Genomic DNA, 18398 nt, shown 5'->3' on the forward strand with positions numbered 1-18398 from the left:
TCCTTGTCTGACCACCTTGCAGATCCCGCTCTTTCTTGATTTGCCTTCTTGATTGCCCCATCAGATGCCGTCGGCATTGATGTATCCATTCCTGCGGCATTTGCAGCACAGGCTAATGCACATACTGCACTAGCCGTCCACGACAACACCGGCTACTTATGCCCACTAGCCACGCAACCGTGCGGCAGCGATTGTCTCCATGTCCCAGCGACCATGTCTATGGCTTCTGAACTCATTGTTTCCCGCGGGAAATAGTCCCGAATTTATCATCAGACGGATGAGCACTATCCCCAAACAGGTCCCATGCTGACATTCCTTAGAGTAGCTACCTGGCTAGTCCGTAATTTTCACCTAGCTCCGACATTCCTAACCGAGCTAACCCATCAGTACGTTCAACCTTGCCACTTATGTGTCTGGCAGCATGCGATCCACATCAGCCGGGACCGGGTTTGCCGGATGGTGGTGGCACTAGAGGAATGCAATTCCAACTCAGCTTACCTATGTGCTTGGACTTCCCTGTCCTATAGAACTCCTTTTATCCCCCATTATCACTTCCCTTGTCAACCCGGAGATACGTTACTTTTGCCGTGTGCTACTCCGTACGGAGATTATCCCTTATCAGCACGTCCAACAACCCGTTGCATATAGCCGCATCTGAGCTATGGACGCCTGACATTTGAGCCACCATTCTCCACATCGGCGTTGTGCGACCTCTGCCGAACAAAGTCCGAAATAATGGACAGGTCATCTCGCTCTTTGCTGGAGAATGGCAAGATAATTTTCTTCTCAACAAAAAAAAAAGGTTTTCTTTTAAACCATGTGTTGAGGCCTTCGGCGCTGAGTAGTGTACTTGAGAGTTGATGGATTACACTGCATCCGGCCGGGGGTTTATCGTAATAGCCTTATCGTCGGTACGGTGCAAGAATATAGCGTAGTACTGTATCGAATGATTTATTTACAGATGTACAACTAAAAGGACGTCTACAGTTAGACTCCGGGGGTATTTATTATAAGAAATCTGTCTGCATGGTATTGCTGGAGTGTATATCGATGAGTGCCGACAACAAAGCCACCGATCAGGTCCCTGGAATCGAAACTATAGAGCAGGCTATCTGGAGCTTATCTCTAGGTACGGACTAGCAATATAGACTCCAGCTATTATACTTTGAGCGCTTAACCCATGTGCTATTCCCCTTGTCCTGGTAGTACGTACTTCGATATCATGTACGTCATGGTAGGAAGGCAATTAGTACAATTATCTCGACGTTACGCAATAGCCCCATCATTTACCATCAAGACACACATCATCACATCACCTTTTCCAAGCAGCGACAAAACAGATGATTTGTATTGTCTACGGACTCCCCTCATCAGGAACCCAAAGAGAATATTATTATCAGATATCACCAACAACCTACGTAGTAGGTAGGTATAGAAGGGAAACATACCGCAGCACCAACCCCAAACAACCTAGACCCCCCCTCCCATTCCCCTTCCATGACCTTCTACCCCCTTTCTACTCTCTTCCAGAACAAACAGATCAGACACCCCCTCGCGTCCCCATTGGCCACAACGCGTGACGTCCCCCGTAACGAGGTTCGTGGCAATCTGGCGATTCGTTTGAGATGTCGGACGCTTCGCGGTCTCTCATTGGATAATATCTTACGGGTGTATTGTCGTGTGCGTTTTGCGCTGGTATGCTGTATTTTGTTGGCGGTTTGTCGCGAAGGGTTGGTTTGGGAAGGTGCGTGCCTTGGGTGTTGGATTGGGGCTTTGGGGTGGCCTGGGGCAGGAAGGCGGGAAGGGGACGGACGGGGAAGAAGGGGGTGAGTATTCACGGCGGGGTTTGTTGATGGGGCGGTTGTGGGCTGGCGAGGTCTTGTTTTCTATCTATCTATCTACCTTGCTTTGCCGGCTGGGAGGGGTTTTCATTGCTCGCTTTTTATATCTCTGCGCTGCTTTGCGTTCGGGCTTCGTGTCTCATCTCGGGATATTATATGCCATTCGAGGCAGGGGGGTGGATCTTTCGCATTTTCTATCGTGCTGTCATCTTGCTGTCGTCAGGGGCGTCATTGAAGCTGAGTGGTGAGGATATCTGAGCTCTCAAAGCTCGGGATGAGCATGCCAGGTCTACTGGACTTCAGTCCCAGTGTCCCATTCGTGGCTACGAGACCTGACTGACGATTCTCTTCGATCAGATTCAACTAGTTACCCGCGATTTACGGAATAGCCCACAACATAGCGTACGGAAGTTCCCTCGGTCCCGACAAATATCAGCTTTATGTGCGATGGACCGGGTGTTTGGAGTCGTGTCCGAGTATATTCTCGCGAGTGATATCTCACTCCTATCTGAGCTTCTGCCCGTGGAGAATTATGCATCCTTCAAAGGGGTTCATCGAAGGTGATCGAATCTAGTCTACGGTTGTGGTTTCTGTTGCGGGTCATGTTCTGGGGACGAATATATATGATATGTGGATCCCGGCGGAAGTATTGCTTGGGACGTCGTTATTAACCCATGATCGCAGGACATATGAAATATTAGAACGGAGGACAAGAAACTAGATAGCAGGTTTGTCTGTTTTTCTTTGTGGACTATCGTTCCTTTATTACTTCTTCTCTCTCGCTCGCCTTTTCACAATCCTCACTTGCGAAGAATGCCAGATTTGATAGCTAATGAACACCCGTGGATTAAGCAGGAGTCAAGATAACTATCGATATTGAAAGAGCTTGAGTAGCTTCGACATTTACGGGGAAAGACGCGTTTATACCCCCGAAGTCACACCGGAAAGCAAAGGGATTGTATGAGCAAGTTTTATTTTGACATCCCGAGACGCAACGACGCTACATAGTGTGGACAAATCTCACACAAAATGAGCTACAGGGTCGGCCCTTGCATCTACAAAGCGAATACCCGAGCAGTATTGAAATCGACCAACTTCCGGCAGAACCAGGTTCGGATTCAGCGACCTATTCTCCGCCGTGAAGACGACGATCCCATGGCCTCGAACGTATCTAAAATTTGGACTTCCTTCCACCTCATGCTCCCATGGAACTATGCTAGTTATACATGACGATCCGTCCCGTATTGGTCCAGCGAGCATAATTCCATGAACGAGCCGTTTCCGAAAGCCAAATGATAGGCTTGACGTGCTTTGCCGATCCCGCGGGTGGCGGAGAATAACCCTTGCTTTTTCGATTCGATCGGGAAGTGTACCTGAGATCTGGGGTAAACTCCCGAGGAGAGTGAGTTATGCGGGTAGCGACACGATAAAGCTCTGCTGGGGTTCTTCTGCAGTCTGAAAATGACCGCGAGTAAGTAATTTCTTCCAAGCTTACTAGAGATGATTTGTTACCCAGCAGGTGAAAGAGCCTGAAGCATGCCCGCATTGTGCTGAGCAGAAAGTAGCCAGAAACAAAAATATTGGCCCGGTTTGCGACAGTTGGAGTATGGATGAGGATTATTTATCAATCAACAAAGTCAAGGGTAAAGGCCCTGCATTGTTGCTACTCCTGGCATCTCATACCCTTGAAGCCCGGTCGGATCCAGCCTGAACTGCCACGGCATCCTTCCGGGTTCAACAGCCTATGGCATTTCACATCAGAAAATAGTTCCTTCCCGGAAGAATCATCCCGGGAAGTAATGTTTAATCATAGGCCGCTGGCACGGCCTTCTGGTTTCAGATCACAGCATTGCCTATTCGGTGGGTACTCGCAATGTTAACTGTATTTGCACTGGGACATCTTACCGTCCGTGGCTTACAGGGCAGATTATGCGCCCCCACTCTGTGCTTGACTCACAGCGGCGACTCTTCGACTTCCATTTCAATTTCGAAATTATCATGGCAGTCCCGTCCCAGATGAAGTGAGTTGCATAGGAAAGTTATCAATGCGATGAATTACCGATTTGCCGGATCTATCTAGTCCGTATGATCCCCCTTATTATTCTGAGACTCCCGGGCGCCACCTCAAGGAGATCGACCCCATATGGACATCGGCCCCTCGTGGCTCGAACGGAGTGGGCCGCAAGGGCCGGCTAGATGTTGACCGTCCAGAGCTCCAGAGCCCAAAACCAATGAGTCAGTTACTCAGGGGCTTTAGGGGCTGATACATCGTCATGAAGGACCAGGACATCAGGACGGCACGTGGAGGAAATACATTTGCGGTCACGGCGCGGCCAACTAACCAAGCATCGCTGTTAGGCGCACCCGTATCCGGATTATTAATGCGAGGCGTCAACCTGAGAAAGTTTGACTCGCATTGCATTGTTGTGGTTGTCGGTCGAGGAGTTAACGATAAGCCGGGCCCTTATGTCCGTCCGGATTTGTGCCAGAATGGCCCAGGGCCCAGTCCAGTTTGGTCATTTGGCGAACCAAATTAGACGGACGGACTCATGTTGTCGGCCTGGACCGGAGGTAACGAACAGGTCGTGAGGCCCACCATCGGCCAGTCGGGCTTCCCGCGCCCGATCCTGGAACGCTGCGAGTGCTGTGAAAGGCTGCAGCCTTTGCACCCCGAGTGGTCGGCATCCGCAGGCCCGATTGCCGACGGGGTCCATCCGGCTAAGGCCTATCGCGCCCCCATCCGTTGTTTTATGCTGGACGCGATCGACAATAATGTGCGAGAGCACGGCGTGCACACCCCGTTTCTCGACCCCTCGGACGTAGCTGCATCCGATCTGTCTAAAATTTCTGGGCAGCCTTCCTTGAGTGGATCATCCTGCGAGCTCCACTTAATGATCGGGGTAAATGATATCTATCTAGGGCTCGCCCGCAACCTGACATCCCTCCTGAAAGACATGAACTTCTAAACTATTAGAAACGGCCCTCTTCTGGTGCTCTTTACTACACCCCCCCCCCAAATCATTAATCTTCCATCACCCGTCCTACCCGCAGTGCAAACTGCTCTTACGCCATGAATCCATCCTCGAGGGATGGAGCAGATGGGGGCGACCTCGATCTGCAAATGACGAGGACCCTAACCGCCACCAGCCTGATCACCAATGAGAATCGGCAAGTCCTCAGTCACATCGCATCCGAAATGCATCCCGAGTCGCTCGCAGCCGTTGCGACCAACGACAAATCCTTGGACCCCTCCAACCCCCAGTTTGACCCGTACAAATGGGCCAAGATGACCATCCGCGCCTTGGATGCCGATGATATCGACGCGCGGCAGCAAGGCATCCTGTTTGAAGACCTGTGTGTTCATGGATCGGGTTCTTCGCTTCATCTCCAACAGACTGTCCTATCCACACTAATGGCCCCGGCCACAATGGCAGCATCGATGTTCACGAAGAAGAAAAGCAGCCGTCGGACGATTCTCCATAGCGTCGATGGTGTTCTGTCCAGCGGGGAACTGCTTCTCGTTTTGGGCCGGCCTGGCAGCGGATGTTCGACCTTCCTCAAGACCATCACCGGGCGTTTAAACGGACTGGATCTGGACCCTCGTACCCACATCCAATATAAAGGCATCACATTTCCCCAAATGATCAAAGAATACCGTGGCGAGGTGCTATATAACGAAGAGGTCGACAAGCACTTTCCTCACCTGACTGTCGGCGAAACACTTGAATTTGCTGCGCACGCACGCGCACCACACAACCGACTTGGCGGAATGAGTCGGGCGGAATACGTCAAGACCAGGGTGCAGGTCATCATGGCCTTCTTCGGACTGTCGCATACGTACAACACCAAGGTCGGCAACGACTTTGTCCGTGGTGTCAGTGGTGGTGAGCGGAAGCGAGTGAGGTCAGTCGCTTTGGTCAATATCAAACATGAACTGAACTGACCCTGGATAGTATCGCGGAGATGGCCCTGTCCCGTGCCCCCATCGGCGCCTGGGACAACAGTACGCGTGGTCTCGACGCCGCAATGGCGCTTGAATTCATCAAAGCCCTTCGTCTGTCTTCTGACCTTGTCGGCTCCTGTCATGCCGTTGCAGCCTACCAAACATCCGAGTCTATGTACGATCTCTTCGACCAGGTTGTCGTCTTCTACGAAGGTCGCCAAATCTACTACGGTCCCACCGAAGAAGGAGCGCGGTATTTCGAGGAAATGGGCTGGGAACGACCTCTCAAACAGATCACCCCGGATTTCCTTACGTCCGTCACCAACCCCCGCGAAAGAGTCGCCAAACCCGAGATGGCAGGCAGAGTTCCCCGGACAGCAGCCGAATTTGAGGCCTACTGGAAGAGGAGCCCACAACACCAGGCTCTGCAGGAAAGGATGAGAGGCTACAAAGAAGAATACACGCCGAGCAATGAGTTGGCGACCAAGTTCGGCGGTACCAAACATGCACAGCAAGCAAATCACGTTCGACCCAAAAGTCCTTATCTTCTCTCGGTTCCCATGCAACTCTCGATCTGCTTGCGACGCGCCTACCAAAGAACCCGCAACGATCTTCCAACCACACTCATTACTGTCTTTGTTCAAATCGCGCTCTCATTGATCATCGGCTCAATCTTCTACAACACACCTAATGCCACAGCCGGCTTCTTCCAGAAAGGAGCCTCGTTGTACTTTTCTGTCCTGATGAATGCCCTGATCGCCATTAACGAGATTATGTCACTATACGCTCAACGCCCGATTGTTGAAAAGCAAGCTGGCTACGCATTTGTTCATCCTTTTGTGGAATCACTGGCCTCAATTGTGCTCGACTTACCTATCAAGATATTCCGATGCTCTTGCTTCAGTATCATTCTTTACTTCATGGCGAACCTTCGACGAGAGCCCTCTCAGTTTTTCATCTATCTCTTGTTCCTGATCACCACCGTCATCACCATGTCCGGCATTTTCCGAAGCCTTGGAGCCCTGACGAAAAGTATTGGGCAAGCGATGGCCCTGGCGGGAATCTGCGTCATCTGCATGGTCGTGTATGCGGGCTTCACTCTACCCCAACCTTACATGCACCCTTGGTTCAGTTGGATCAGATGGATCAATCCTATTTACTACTCATTCGAAGGCCTGATTTCCAACGAGTTCCACGGTCGGATGTTCGAGTGTTCGGAATTCATTCCCGACTACGCCACCCTCACCGGAGATGCTTTCATCTGCTCGTCAGTCGGTGCAGTGGCCGGCGCGCGGACAGTCTCCGGAGATGAATTCATCTATCTCAACTACGAATACACTTACAAACACATCTGGAGGAATTTCGGCATCCTGATCGCCTTCTTGATTGTCTTCAACACCCTTTACCTTACCGTGACGGAGCTGTCTCCTGGCGAGAAACAGACCGCCGAAGCGTTGGTCTTCCGTCCCGGACACGTGCCCGCCAATTTGCAGAAGGATGAGGAATCTGGTGGCGATTGCACTCAAGTCATGACGTCCGAAGGACAGGGGGAGACGGAGTTTGGTGCGGATATTCCGGAGCAAAGGGAAATCTTCACCTGGAAGAGTCTCTCCTACGATATTCCGGTCAAAGAAGGAACACGCAGGCTACTTGATGATGTCGACGGTTTTGTCAAGCCAGGAACTCTTACCGCCCTGATGGTATGTGACCTTTCCCCACATGATAGATTTTGTACTGACCGTTTGTTTGCAGGGTGTCAGTGGAGCGGGTACGTTGTTCTCGGGATGAAGGTCGTTAGATATGTGTTATTTGTACTAACGATTCTATAGGTAAAACTACGCTATTGGACGTTCTCGCCCAGCGGGCATCGCTTGGAGTCATCACGGGTGATCTCATGGTCAATGGAAAGGATTTGAACGCTAGTTTCCCCCGCAAAGTCGGATATGTTCAGCAGCAAGATTTGCACCTGGCACAATCGACTGTCCGCGAGGCACTTCGTTTCAGTGCTGTTCTACGCCAGCCACGGTCCGTTTCTCTGCAGGAAAAGTACGCTTATGTGGAAGAGGTGATCAAGATGCTTGACATGGAGGACTTCTCTGAAGCCGTTGTTGGCATGCCCGGTAACGGGTTGAATGTGTGCCAAAGAAAGCTCCTGAGTATTGGTGTCGAGTTGGCTGCCAAGCCGGCGCTTCTCATCTTCTTGGACGAGCCCACCAGTGGTTTGGATTCGCAGAGTGCATGGGCTATTTGCACCTTCATGAAGAAGCTCGCGCATCACGGACAGGCTGTTCTGGCAACTATCCATCAACCTAGCGCTCTTTTGTTCGAGCATTTCGATCGGCTGCTGTTCCTGGCTAAGGGTGGAAAGACCGTGTATTTCGGTGACATTGGCCAGCAATCTCAGACCATGCTTGACTACTTTCAAAGCAACGGCGCTCGTCGGTGTAAAGATACCGAGAATGTGAGTCCGCCTGTGGCCTATACATCCATTCACAATCTAACCTTCATAGCCCGCTGAATACATGCTCGAGATTATCGGCGCCAGTGCCTCGACTAAGAGCACGATCGACTGGGTGCAGACCTGGAACAACAGCCCTGAACGCAAGGAACTCCGCGCTGAATTGGATCGCATCTGCCATCAGGGGTCGTCCAAGGAGGCCGTTGATGAAAGCAATATGGAATTCGCCATGCCCCTTGCCAGTCAGTTCTACTACGTGACCCGCCGGGTGTTCCAGCAGTACTTCCGCCAGCCCGAATATGTTCTCGCCAAGTTCGTTCTCGGCATTGTCTCTGGTATTTTCATCGGGTTCTCTTTCTGGCAGTCCGACGACTCCCAGCAAGGCTTCCAAAATGTGCTCTTCAGCTTGTTCTTGCTGTGCACCATCTTCACCACCCTGGTCAACCAGTACGTCATCCCCCCACCCACCCTATCAAGTAACTCCCCCATCTAACCCTCATCAGAATCATGCCCCACTTCGTCGCCAACCGCGCGCTGTACGAAGTGCGCGAACGACCCTCCAAAGTCTACTCCTGGAAAGTCTTCATCGTCGCGCAATTCCTCGCCGAAATCCCCTGGCACATCGTGCTCGCCGTGTGCGCATGGGCATCCTTCTACTTCGCCGTCTTTGGCGACGACCAAACCGCCGACCGCAAGGGCCTGATCCTCCTGTTCATCATCCAATTCTACATCTTCGCGTCCACGTTCGCGCAATTCGTGATCAGCGCCCTCCCCAACCCGGCACTAGGTGGCATGCTCGCCGTCTTCATGTTTGGTCTCTCCCTGATCTTCAACGGCGTCATGCAGCCACCAGATGCCCTCCCGGGCTTCTGGATCTTCATGTGGCGCGTCTCCCCGCTATCCTACTACATCGGCGGCATCGCCGCCACCGCCCTCCACGGCCGCCCCATCGTCTGCTCCACCAGCGAACTCAGCACATTCAACCCGCCCTCCGGCCAGACCTGCGGCCAGTACCTCGCGGACTATCTCACCACCGCCACCGGCGAGCTGTATAACTACAACGCTACCGAAAACTGTGAATACTGCTCCCTCCGCTCCGCGGACCAGTATCTGGCTGGAAGAGAGATCTTCTGGGATGAGCGCTGGCGCAATTATGGCATCTTCTGGGTTTATATTGTCTTTAATATCTTTGCAGCGTCGGTGTTTTACTGGTTTTTCCGTGTCAGGCCGTATAACAAGAAGGTTAAGGCCCAGAAGGCGTGATGGGGATGAAGAGGTGTGTATAGAATGTGGGGGGAGAGGAGGAGGGGGCATGGTTTGCATGGTTTTCATTGGGTTCAGTTTGGTTTCATATACCCGTCTAGAGTTGGCTTCTTAGATTTAATTCTTTCTCAAAAAGCTTTTTTTAGCAAGAGTCTTTCTCATGAGATATTTAGTTCAAACGAACCAGTCCTCCCTTCTCACCCAGCACAGCCTTTTGAAACATCAATGTCAAAGTCAATACCAATATCGACTCTAATCCCCTATCCACAAGCCCACTCTCCAGACCTCTCAACAACAAAAACAGACCCCCCCCCCCGCCCCCCAAATCCCCTCCTGAGTCCCAACATCAAAATATCGAAGTTTGTCGTATTCGTATTGAGAAGCGAGGTATTCGATGTCGGGGTTGGTTTCGGACTAAAGTGGAGAAAAGAGGCGAGGAGAGGAGGCTTGTTAGATATGTTTGTTTATGTGTATATGTATGTGTATATGTATATGCCCTCGGGGTTGGAGGTGGAGGTGGGATGGGGATGGGGATAGGGATGGGGATGGGGGAGGTGGCGTACTGGGAGAGTGGGAGTGGGAGTAAGAGTCAGATTGAGGTGGGCCTTGGAGGGATATTCTTAAAATTTAGATCATTCGATGCGATATAGTTATTAAAGTAGCTAGCGCTTTCTTAGTATTGAGAATAAGTCTGTTATTGAGTAATATCCATATTCCCCAAATGTCCTAATCATTGCGACTCCCCCTCCAACACACCCCGAGAGACACCAGACGCCAGACGCCAGATGCCAGTACCGCTTTCCTACTGCGGGTATCAGGCAGGTCGCATCATCTTCGGTCTGGTATGGAGGGGAGAGGCTTTCGATGTCGATGTCGATGTCGATGTCGATGTCTTCAAGCTCGATAGCTGATGGGGATTTGTCGTACTAGGTAGGGAGAAATCTTGTGAGAGGGTGGACTGGAATGTACTGTGCCGTGTTGTCTTTGCTGGGCTGTTAGGTATAAGAGGTTGGGTGTTGGGTTTCGCGTAATTTGGTTTGCGCCTTGGGAGGCCGGGTTAGCAGAGAGGTCATTTTGGTGTTCTGAGTGGGCGTGTTGCGTTTGAAGAGGGGGAGGAGGGATCTTTGATCGATGGGACAGAGATATAGGGAATTCTATCGGATGGCCAGGTCTGAGGTCTGGCTTGGATAAGACTGCCGTCGGTAGTCATGATGGCGGGACGGGCGTAACTAGTCGGGAGGGTGGTTCTCCGCGAGTTAGGGCTAGATTTTATTGTTTACCGCGATTGTTTTTTCCCCCGAGATATTTTGTGTGTTGTCTAAACTAATATCTAGATACGCATAAGGTTCCGTGCAATCTTCAGTAAATATAATATAATTGGAACCATGTCATCTGTTATAATATAGTAGAGGTTACTTGAAAACATCATAGCCACCCTAAATAAAATTCCCCATTGAGACACATAACCCAACGACCCCAGACGCCGTTCGTTATACCTCAGATACCCTCAGCAACAGTCACATTCGCGGGCTCTTGTCCACTGCTGTAAGGGGCAACCATCACATAGATCAAGATAGCGAAAAAGGTAATTCACATGACAACAATCTCGACCACGTTCCACACTGTGAATACCTTATCGAAAAAAACGTCCCACCATCCGTGTCAGGGTTCGCTCGCACGCGTCACAGTCCGGGGGTTGGGGGAAAGGGGTCATGTAGCGGTGTGCATCCGCGTATATCGGAGTATAATGGGTATGTTTCTCGACGTCGATGTTCTTGTTAGTGTCCTTGTCGATTTCCTTAGCCATCCCCACGAACAATACAGGGGGGATAAACATCGAGGCGAAGAGAAATGAAACTTCTTCTTCCAGTGCCATCACCCCTTAAGGCCCTGATGATATTCCCTTCCAGATAACTCAAACCGACACGAAGCAGCTACATCTTCAAACCCACCCCCCAGCAATTCAATGACAGGACGATTTATGATTTCTGTTGTATGACGCACGGTATATTTTTCCCGGATGATAGTATAATGATTGGAGACGGCGCGCTTGTATTAAATGCCTTTTATCACGAACAACTCGGGGAAGCTGGTGGTATTACGCCCACTACCCTCCTCGAGGAGACCAGGCCTGGATTCTCACTTGCATCCGGCCATTGTGGAACCGTGAGGATGGGACAAAGATCCTTGCACTTTATGTGTTCGACATTGGAAACATCGACGTGATAGCAGAAAATCACTGAACGAAGGAGAACCTCCGGCCTGGGCCCTCGGTCACATCGTATTCCCCATCCTAGTTCTTCAAATATATATAGTAGCCATCCTGAGCCCCCGTATTCCTCCTTCGGAAACCCGGTTGTGGTTGTGCCCCATCCACCCTATCTCACACAAGCCAACACGATACCCAAAATCATCAGACATATAAAGAGAACAATTAACACAATCGCGACCATCTTGCAGCACTGCCTGTGGCTGGAATGCCTCTCCCTCCGGATGATGGCCCGCTCACAGGTCTCGCAGTGCTCGTGCGGCTTCATGACGATGGAGCTAGTCGCCCCGTTGTCACTGCCATGTTCATGAGGGGCTTGTCTTTCGATGTCGTCGAGCTCGGTTTGTGGGATTGAATCGTACTATATAGAGCGAGCATTTGTTAGAAATCTAGCTGTGCTGTGGTTAGGTCTCTGTCCAACGTACAATATGCGTGTGGGTCGCGGGCTGGCTGGTAGCCTCCTCGTAGGGAGGGGTCGGTTCGTAAGGTTTGGACCCCATTTTGATACCTTCTGTATTGTTATGATGTTTTCTGAAATTGTTGAAGGGGCTTCGATAAAACAGACTCAGAGGTACCCCGTACTTATTATAAGGAAAAGGTGCTGCCTGGCTCGAAGGACCCGAGTCATGCATGCCTAGCTCAGCCACAGCGCCTTTGTCCCAGGTGATAATAGGATGTCGGATATCGATTGATGGGGCGCAGCAGGGTCTGTGTACGTCTACGTCACTGGCTGAAATTCAATAAGGCTGTCACCAAGGTTATGGGGCGGGTAGAGCCGAATGGCCGGGTCTCAGTCGCGGGATTCCTCCATGGGGTCTAGCTTCTTTTTGGTGGGGTGATTCTATTGTCAGCGGTAGACGTTGTCTTGACCTCTTTACTCGGAACCTTCTGCATGCGACCTGTTGATAGAACTCGGCAAACGGGATCTTCCCAGCGGTGGTAAGCGTGATATGAAGGAACTGCTCAATGACACAGCCTTTACCAATATGTACCACGGCAGAGAACCTGGGTGATCTCAAATATTCTCGGAACTGCAACCAAATCCAAGTATTGTTCTGCCAATTTCTTCCCGGATGAGTCTGTCCGCTATCGGCCATATCCTGCTCTTCCAGCCACGTGTATTAGACTGGCATAATATCGGAATTTGGCAATCTTGAGGAGAAGCTCGAGATCGAGGAACTTTGTTGCACAAGTGTATTCACACTATGAAGGGCGAACTGCTTCAGATTGTCGGTAATCTTTGGCTCCAGACCGCCAGTAATCCACACATGTATGACCATAACACACAGAGCCCTCTTCTGACCGGACTGGAGTCTTCTGGGCTGAAGTAACTGCGCCAAAAGGGGTTTAACAACTCTCACCCGGTGGTCATCAATCGCTCACTTGACGGGCAAAGTGGCCAGGACCGATAGTAGTTGCCCGCAGAAGTGATATCCTCGCTGGAGACTGGGGGTCCCTGATTGACATGGTCCGGTATGTATATATCTCGAAGCGCTTCAGCAACCTCGTGCAGCTTCTCTCGACAATGAATGTGGATGCCGCAAGCCGCTGACAGGCTACGGGATAGATACTATGATCACCTGAGTCCCAGTCCTGGTTTTCCCCGAAGTTCAGCATGGAGTTTTCTGTCCTAAAACTGTTGAACAAAGCTGTGTCGATTAGCAGTTTGACGGACGCCGCGGTAGCGCACCTCAAACGAGACGCGTAGGCATATCGGTCCTTCCCTCCTGCTTCTGTACAGACTGAGTCACCATTGACGCGAGCCCTGGAGTCTTGCCTGCGGTTTGGCAGTTTGAATATGAACAGATGAAGAGAAGAGTCCCGAGATCCACATCTGTGGACTTACATAACCCGTCACCTGACGCGCCCGCTCGCGCCCAAAAGGGAACGGCGAGGGACGGCCCGCCAGGTGGAATGGCGCGGGTCTTCATTCCAAGTTTCCTACAGCCATCTACCCCGCAGTCCACAACATGCCCCTCAACAACTATGCCTCCGACTTCTCCGCCACGCTGGGTGGCCTCACCCTCGATGGGTTTATCTCCAGCCATGGCGTTGTCAACCTGCTCAACATCCCATACGCAGCTATCCCAGCCCGGTTCCAGACAGCCTCCATGCTTAACCCCGCTACCACAGAGGGCCGACTAGATGCCCGCCATTACGGCCCGCTATGCCCCCAGCCCGCGGACCCGACCTTGCGTTTGTTTAGCCACATATATGAGCAGCAGAGCCTGTCCAATCCGAAAGATGAAGTCGACTGTCTTCACTTGAATATATACGCACCTCCTAGCGTGTTCTCCCAGAATGCTAAGAAGCTTCCGGTGCTGGTCTGGATCCATGGAGGAGCGTTCAACACGGGGAGCAATGCGACAGAGTACGGTATGTATACTCCAAACAACCGGTATATCCAGTCGCTTATTGCTCATGGCAGACGGGAACCATCTTGTCAAGCGATCGATAGAGTTGGGCAAGCCTGTCATCATCGTAACCATCAACTATCGCATCCATTTCCTGGGCTTCTTATCCTCGCAGGAACTCATCGCGGAGGCAAGTGATGCCGGGGAAGTACCAATCCTCAACCAAGGACTGAACGACCAAAAAATTGCTCTGCAATGGATCCAGAAGAACATCAGCCATCTAGGCGGAGACGCTTCGCAGGTCACAGTAGCGGGGGAGTCCGCCGGCGCAGCCTCTATATTCTACCTGCTCAAACACGGCGTACCTCTGTTCTCGAAAGCGATCTTCTGCTCCTGTCCTAAACCAATGTTCCGGAAACTTTCTGAAACCCAGCAGATCTTCGATTCTCTCGTCCAAGGCATCGGAATCGACGCGGACGCGCCCTATCAGGTCAAACTACAAGCCCTCCGAGCCCACAACCCCGAGGACCTGATCGCACTCCACCCAAGTCCCGTCGTATCCTACCCTATCGAAGATCCGAACTGGTTCGCCGACTGGGATCCGCAGCAGATATCCTCCCCGGACTACTGGGCCAATCTGCCCGTCTGGTGCCCCGAGATAATCATCGGCCACCTCAAAGACGAAGCCGCCCTGTTCCTCTCCCCTGCCTACCCCTCTGACCTCACAGAGGAAGAAGCCAAAACCCATGTCCAAACCATCCTTTCCCACCCACGCCCCGCAGAAATAGCCTTATCCGCCATACGTCCCAGCCCCGATATTTCACCCCTCCACTCTCTCCTTTCCATCGCCACGCACGCATTATTCACCGCGCCCGATCTCGAATTCTGCACCCGCAACGCCACAAAACCCCATCGCAAGGTCTACCTATACTCAATCGACATTCCGGACCCCTACCCCGGAACAGATTTCGAAGGAAACAGCCCTGGCCCGCTAGGCGGATACGCGTGGCACTCGTTCGGCAACGGCATATTTTTCTACCAACCACCTGCTCGTGTGGATCCGGAAATCAGCGCCACGGCAGATAGAATGAGCGACGCCTACACTAGCTTTATATATGGTGATAAGGGCCCCGCGTGGGAGGCGTTCGGGGAGAAAGGGCGCATGATGAGCTGGAATGGGAGTTCAACGGGTCTTGTTGATGTGGGTTTGGGATGGAAGGATCTCGTCCGGGAGAAACTGGTCGCGGAAGGAGTGCAGCACTGGGTTGATGTGTATGAGCGAGATGGGTGGTTGACGGTTATTCCGCAGCCGGCTTTGTGTCGTGCGGTGCGGACTGCGTGAGGGGGTGGAAGGAATCAACTCCACCCCACTGCTAAGGTCCCCATGTACCTGTCTGTACCTGGATAGGGGCAGTGGTGGTACGTATTTTGGCGGGAAGATATATGATGGTTTTAGAATGTCAATCGCTAGACAAATACAACTGTCCTACTCTGTCTGCCCGGGTAAGCTCTTAGAATTTCTTGTTGATTATGTGCCAGATTATGAGGTTCGATCAGGTACCTATTCAGAACCTCCAAGCCCCAAGATAGGATCCCATCTTATCCATAAGTCCATCCTATAGACCAGAGCCCCCGAACCCAGCCATCGACAATATTCATCTGTTAGTTTATATCCACTAACCCCCAACAATCAAAATATACAACCGGTCTATATACCCATCTAATCAAACAAAAAGCACCCTATCGTTTCCCCCACCACCAAAGCTTTACAGCGCCCGCCATCCCCTGCGCCCAACCCACCCAGCCCCTCAGCGCCGTCACCGCAGCCACAATGCGAATCATCCTTTTGGTAAACACATCCGCCGTGTCAACATCATGCAGCCTGACCTCCCAGATGGGACGTTCGACGTCCGCCTTCTCCACCACATACTTGACCTTCTCTAGGGCATCATCTCCACGCATGTACACATTATCAGGGATATCCAGCTTCAGCTTCGGGCCTGTGACCAGCGACCGCCCGATGCATTTCTTGTTGGCAACGAGATACGTTGCCGCCTCGACGACGTCCTCGGGCCTGCCGATCGGGACGCCAGCCAGGATCACCTTCGCGGCGGCGGACATCACCCCCGTGTCGGTGTAATACGGGCAGACGATGTTCACGCGCACGCCGGCAGTGACGGGGGCGCTGACGCGGAGGCAGCGGAAGAGGCCGAGGATGGCGTGTTTGGTGGTGGAATATGGCGACTGGGTGGGGAGGGGATGTAAGCTGGAGACGGAGCCGAGGAGAAGAATGTGGCGATCGCGGGGAGAGGACAGCTCGTTGGTGGCCTCCTCGCAGGGCTTCGAGTCCGGGTTCTTTGGCAGGAGCGACAGCGCGAGGTGGACGGTGTACATGACGCCAATGAGGTTGATTTCCACGGTTCGGAGGCTGGGAGGGGACGGGATGGGTCCATCCAGGTAGTCTGGTTTGGGGTTTTCGAAGGCGTGGGCCTCCGCGCCGTCGCTGACGCCCGCGTTGGCGACGACGGCGTCGATGCCGCCATGGTTACTCAGTTGGACGGCCTCCCGGAAGAACGATACTTGCGACGTCCACGATGTGACGTCTAGCTGGATGAAATGGATGTCATCGTTGCCGGTTTCCGTGCGCATTCGCGCGACCACTTCTGCGCCGGCTGGGTTGATGTCGCCGATGATGATCTGCGCGCCGGCGGTGGCCCACCGCGTGGAAAAGGCGGCGCCAAAGCCGGATGCGCCGCCCGTGATTAGGATGGTTCGGCCGGCCAGGTGGGTGGAATCGTAGTTCAGATCCATTGCGGTGGTGGGTTGATGTGAGGTCGGGTGTTAGTCTTGGGTCAGGTTATATACGGGTGCCCGCTCTGGGGGAGGATGGGAATTAAATATTCCTGAGAGTTGAAGCGTCCTGGCCAGAATTAGTCTTTGCGTTCTAGCCTTGCGATGGAGCGCAACTCGGTTGAAATTTCCACTTTTTTTCTTGCCGGACTGTTTTGCGGCTTGCGGCTGAGCTGGGGGCTTGGATCTAGTCCACAAGAGTAGGGATTTAGCGTGCGAGGGGAAATCTCCGACCTTTGGTGAGGCCTGTTCCTCGTCTCAAACAATAGGAGAAAAAGGGTACAAAATATCTGACAGCATCGTCAATGTCTTTAGAAATCGCACCGTGCGCAAATTGAAAGTCAGGATAAAAAGCAAGGTCTAAAATCTCACGCGTAGGCTTGGAAACCTGATTCTTTAGGCATCCATTTTTGACACCAGCTCAGCCACAACAATGATATCCTACTGAATCGTAGGTTTCGCGGCAGCTCCGCCCCGCTGAAGGACTAGGTTCATGATTTCGCACGAGTTATCGCGAGTATTTGCTCTTTCTGGCTCAATTTGAAAACATCTTTTGCCCCACAGTGAAGGTGCCAAACCGAATCTGGGATATTCATGTCGGAGTCCGGACCTTATCTCGCGAGATCTGCGGAGTATGGTAGATCCATGTTCGGCAAATGGGACCGACGAGGCGAGATTCAGAACTATGCCCGAAGCACAAGCGGAGAATTGGGGTTACTATTCCATTGTTGACCAGTTTGTTTCTCCACGCCATTGTCGAAAGTCAAGTTACTTTCCGTGATCCAATCCCATATCAACACGGTATAGTTCCCATCGTACATCGGGGTGGGGAGGATTGCATGATATGATAAATAAATGTCCCGAATGTTGCTTGCTGGGCTCGTTGATCTTGCACTAAATGAAAGAGCTCCACGTCCGATCCATCTCGTGGGCATCGGAATATCGAATCCTTTTTGATCATTGGCATGTAGCAGGGAAAATCTTAATTGTCCTAGGAGTTGCTGTAATTGCTCCGAGATAGATGATTTCTAAGTGATTGGATGTTCTTCAGCACGAGAAGTCGCTGACAGGGAAAGATGAAGGCTAAGCTCAAATAATCAGGGAAGGTGCGCTAATTCCTCTTCAGAGATAGCTGGTCTACCCCTTAGGGTATCAACTTTAAAGAGACAGTTTTGGTGGGAAGAGATCTTCTGAGCGCTGTAGAGCGCGTAGAGTCATCATAAGCCTCGCGTTCTTAGGAAAGCAGCTGGAGAGCTGGGTTTCTCTGAGGTCAATCATAAGTTGACGAAGCGAAATATAGCAAATGAGTTCAGGAGCTGGACCGGAACCACAGCAAGAAACCAAGGCTATAGGATTGCTGTCTCGACGATAGGCGATGTCTAGCCAGCTAACTCGCGAGGAGGTGGAGAGGGAGAGGGGG

At 51.9% G+C, this 18398-nt stretch overlaps 4 protein-coding genes across 4 annotated transcripts; 2 read left to right on the forward strand and 2 right to left on the reverse strand.

The window, feature by feature from the left end:
- Window positions 1-4911: 4911 nt before the first annotated feature.
- On the forward strand, window positions 4912-9516 carry BO70DRAFT_328580 (uncharacterized protein; the record flags this gene model as incomplete). The annotated part of the gene is made up of 6 exons (XM_025540745.1): window positions 4912-5744; window positions 5795-7484; window positions 7537-7552; window positions 7614-8245; window positions 8295-8689; window positions 8746-9516. 6 exons carry the CDS (start codon window positions 4912-4914, stop codon window positions 9503-9505), a joined length of 4326 nt encoding a protein of 1441 aa, XP_025403154.1. The 3' UTR covers window positions 9506-9516.
- Window positions 9517-11883: 2367 nt separating this feature from the next.
- On the reverse strand, window positions 11884-12274 carry BO70DRAFT_392397 (uncharacterized protein; the record flags this gene model as incomplete). Its single annotated transcript, XM_025546280.1, has 2 exons — window positions 11884-12135; window positions 12200-12274. 2 exons carry the CDS (start codon window positions 12272-12274, stop codon window positions 11884-11886), a joined length of 327 nt encoding a protein of 108 aa, XP_025403155.1.
- Window positions 12275-13744: 1470 nt separating this feature from the next.
- BO70DRAFT_349299 (alpha/beta-hydrolase) lies at window positions 13745-15470 on the forward strand (the record flags this gene model as incomplete). The annotated part of the gene is made up of 2 exons (XM_025541648.1): window positions 13745-14150; window positions 14203-15470. The coding sequence occupies 2 exons, from the start codon at window positions 13745-13747 to the stop codon at window positions 15468-15470; spliced, it is 1674 nt and encodes a 557-aa protein (XP_025403156.1).
- A 165-nt stretch (window positions 15471-15635) lies between these two features.
- Window positions 15636-17265, reverse strand: BO70DRAFT_358166 (putative short chain dehydrogenase/reductase). Its single transcript, XM_025542228.1, has one exon. It carries the CDS (start codon window positions 16937-16939, stop codon window positions 15869-15871), a length of 1071 nt encoding a protein of 356 aa, XP_025403157.1. The 5' UTR covers window positions 16940-17265; the 3' UTR covers window positions 15636-15868.
- Window positions 17266-18398: the final 1133 nt, after the last annotated feature.

Source organism: Aspergillus heteromorphus (assembly GCF_003184545.1).
Source record: "Aspergillus heteromorphus CBS 117.55 chromosome Unknown BO70scaffold_2, whole genome shotgun sequence".
NCBI classification, from domain to species: domain Eukaryota; kingdom Fungi; phylum Ascomycota; class Eurotiomycetes; order Eurotiales; family Aspergillaceae; genus Aspergillus; species Aspergillus heteromorphus.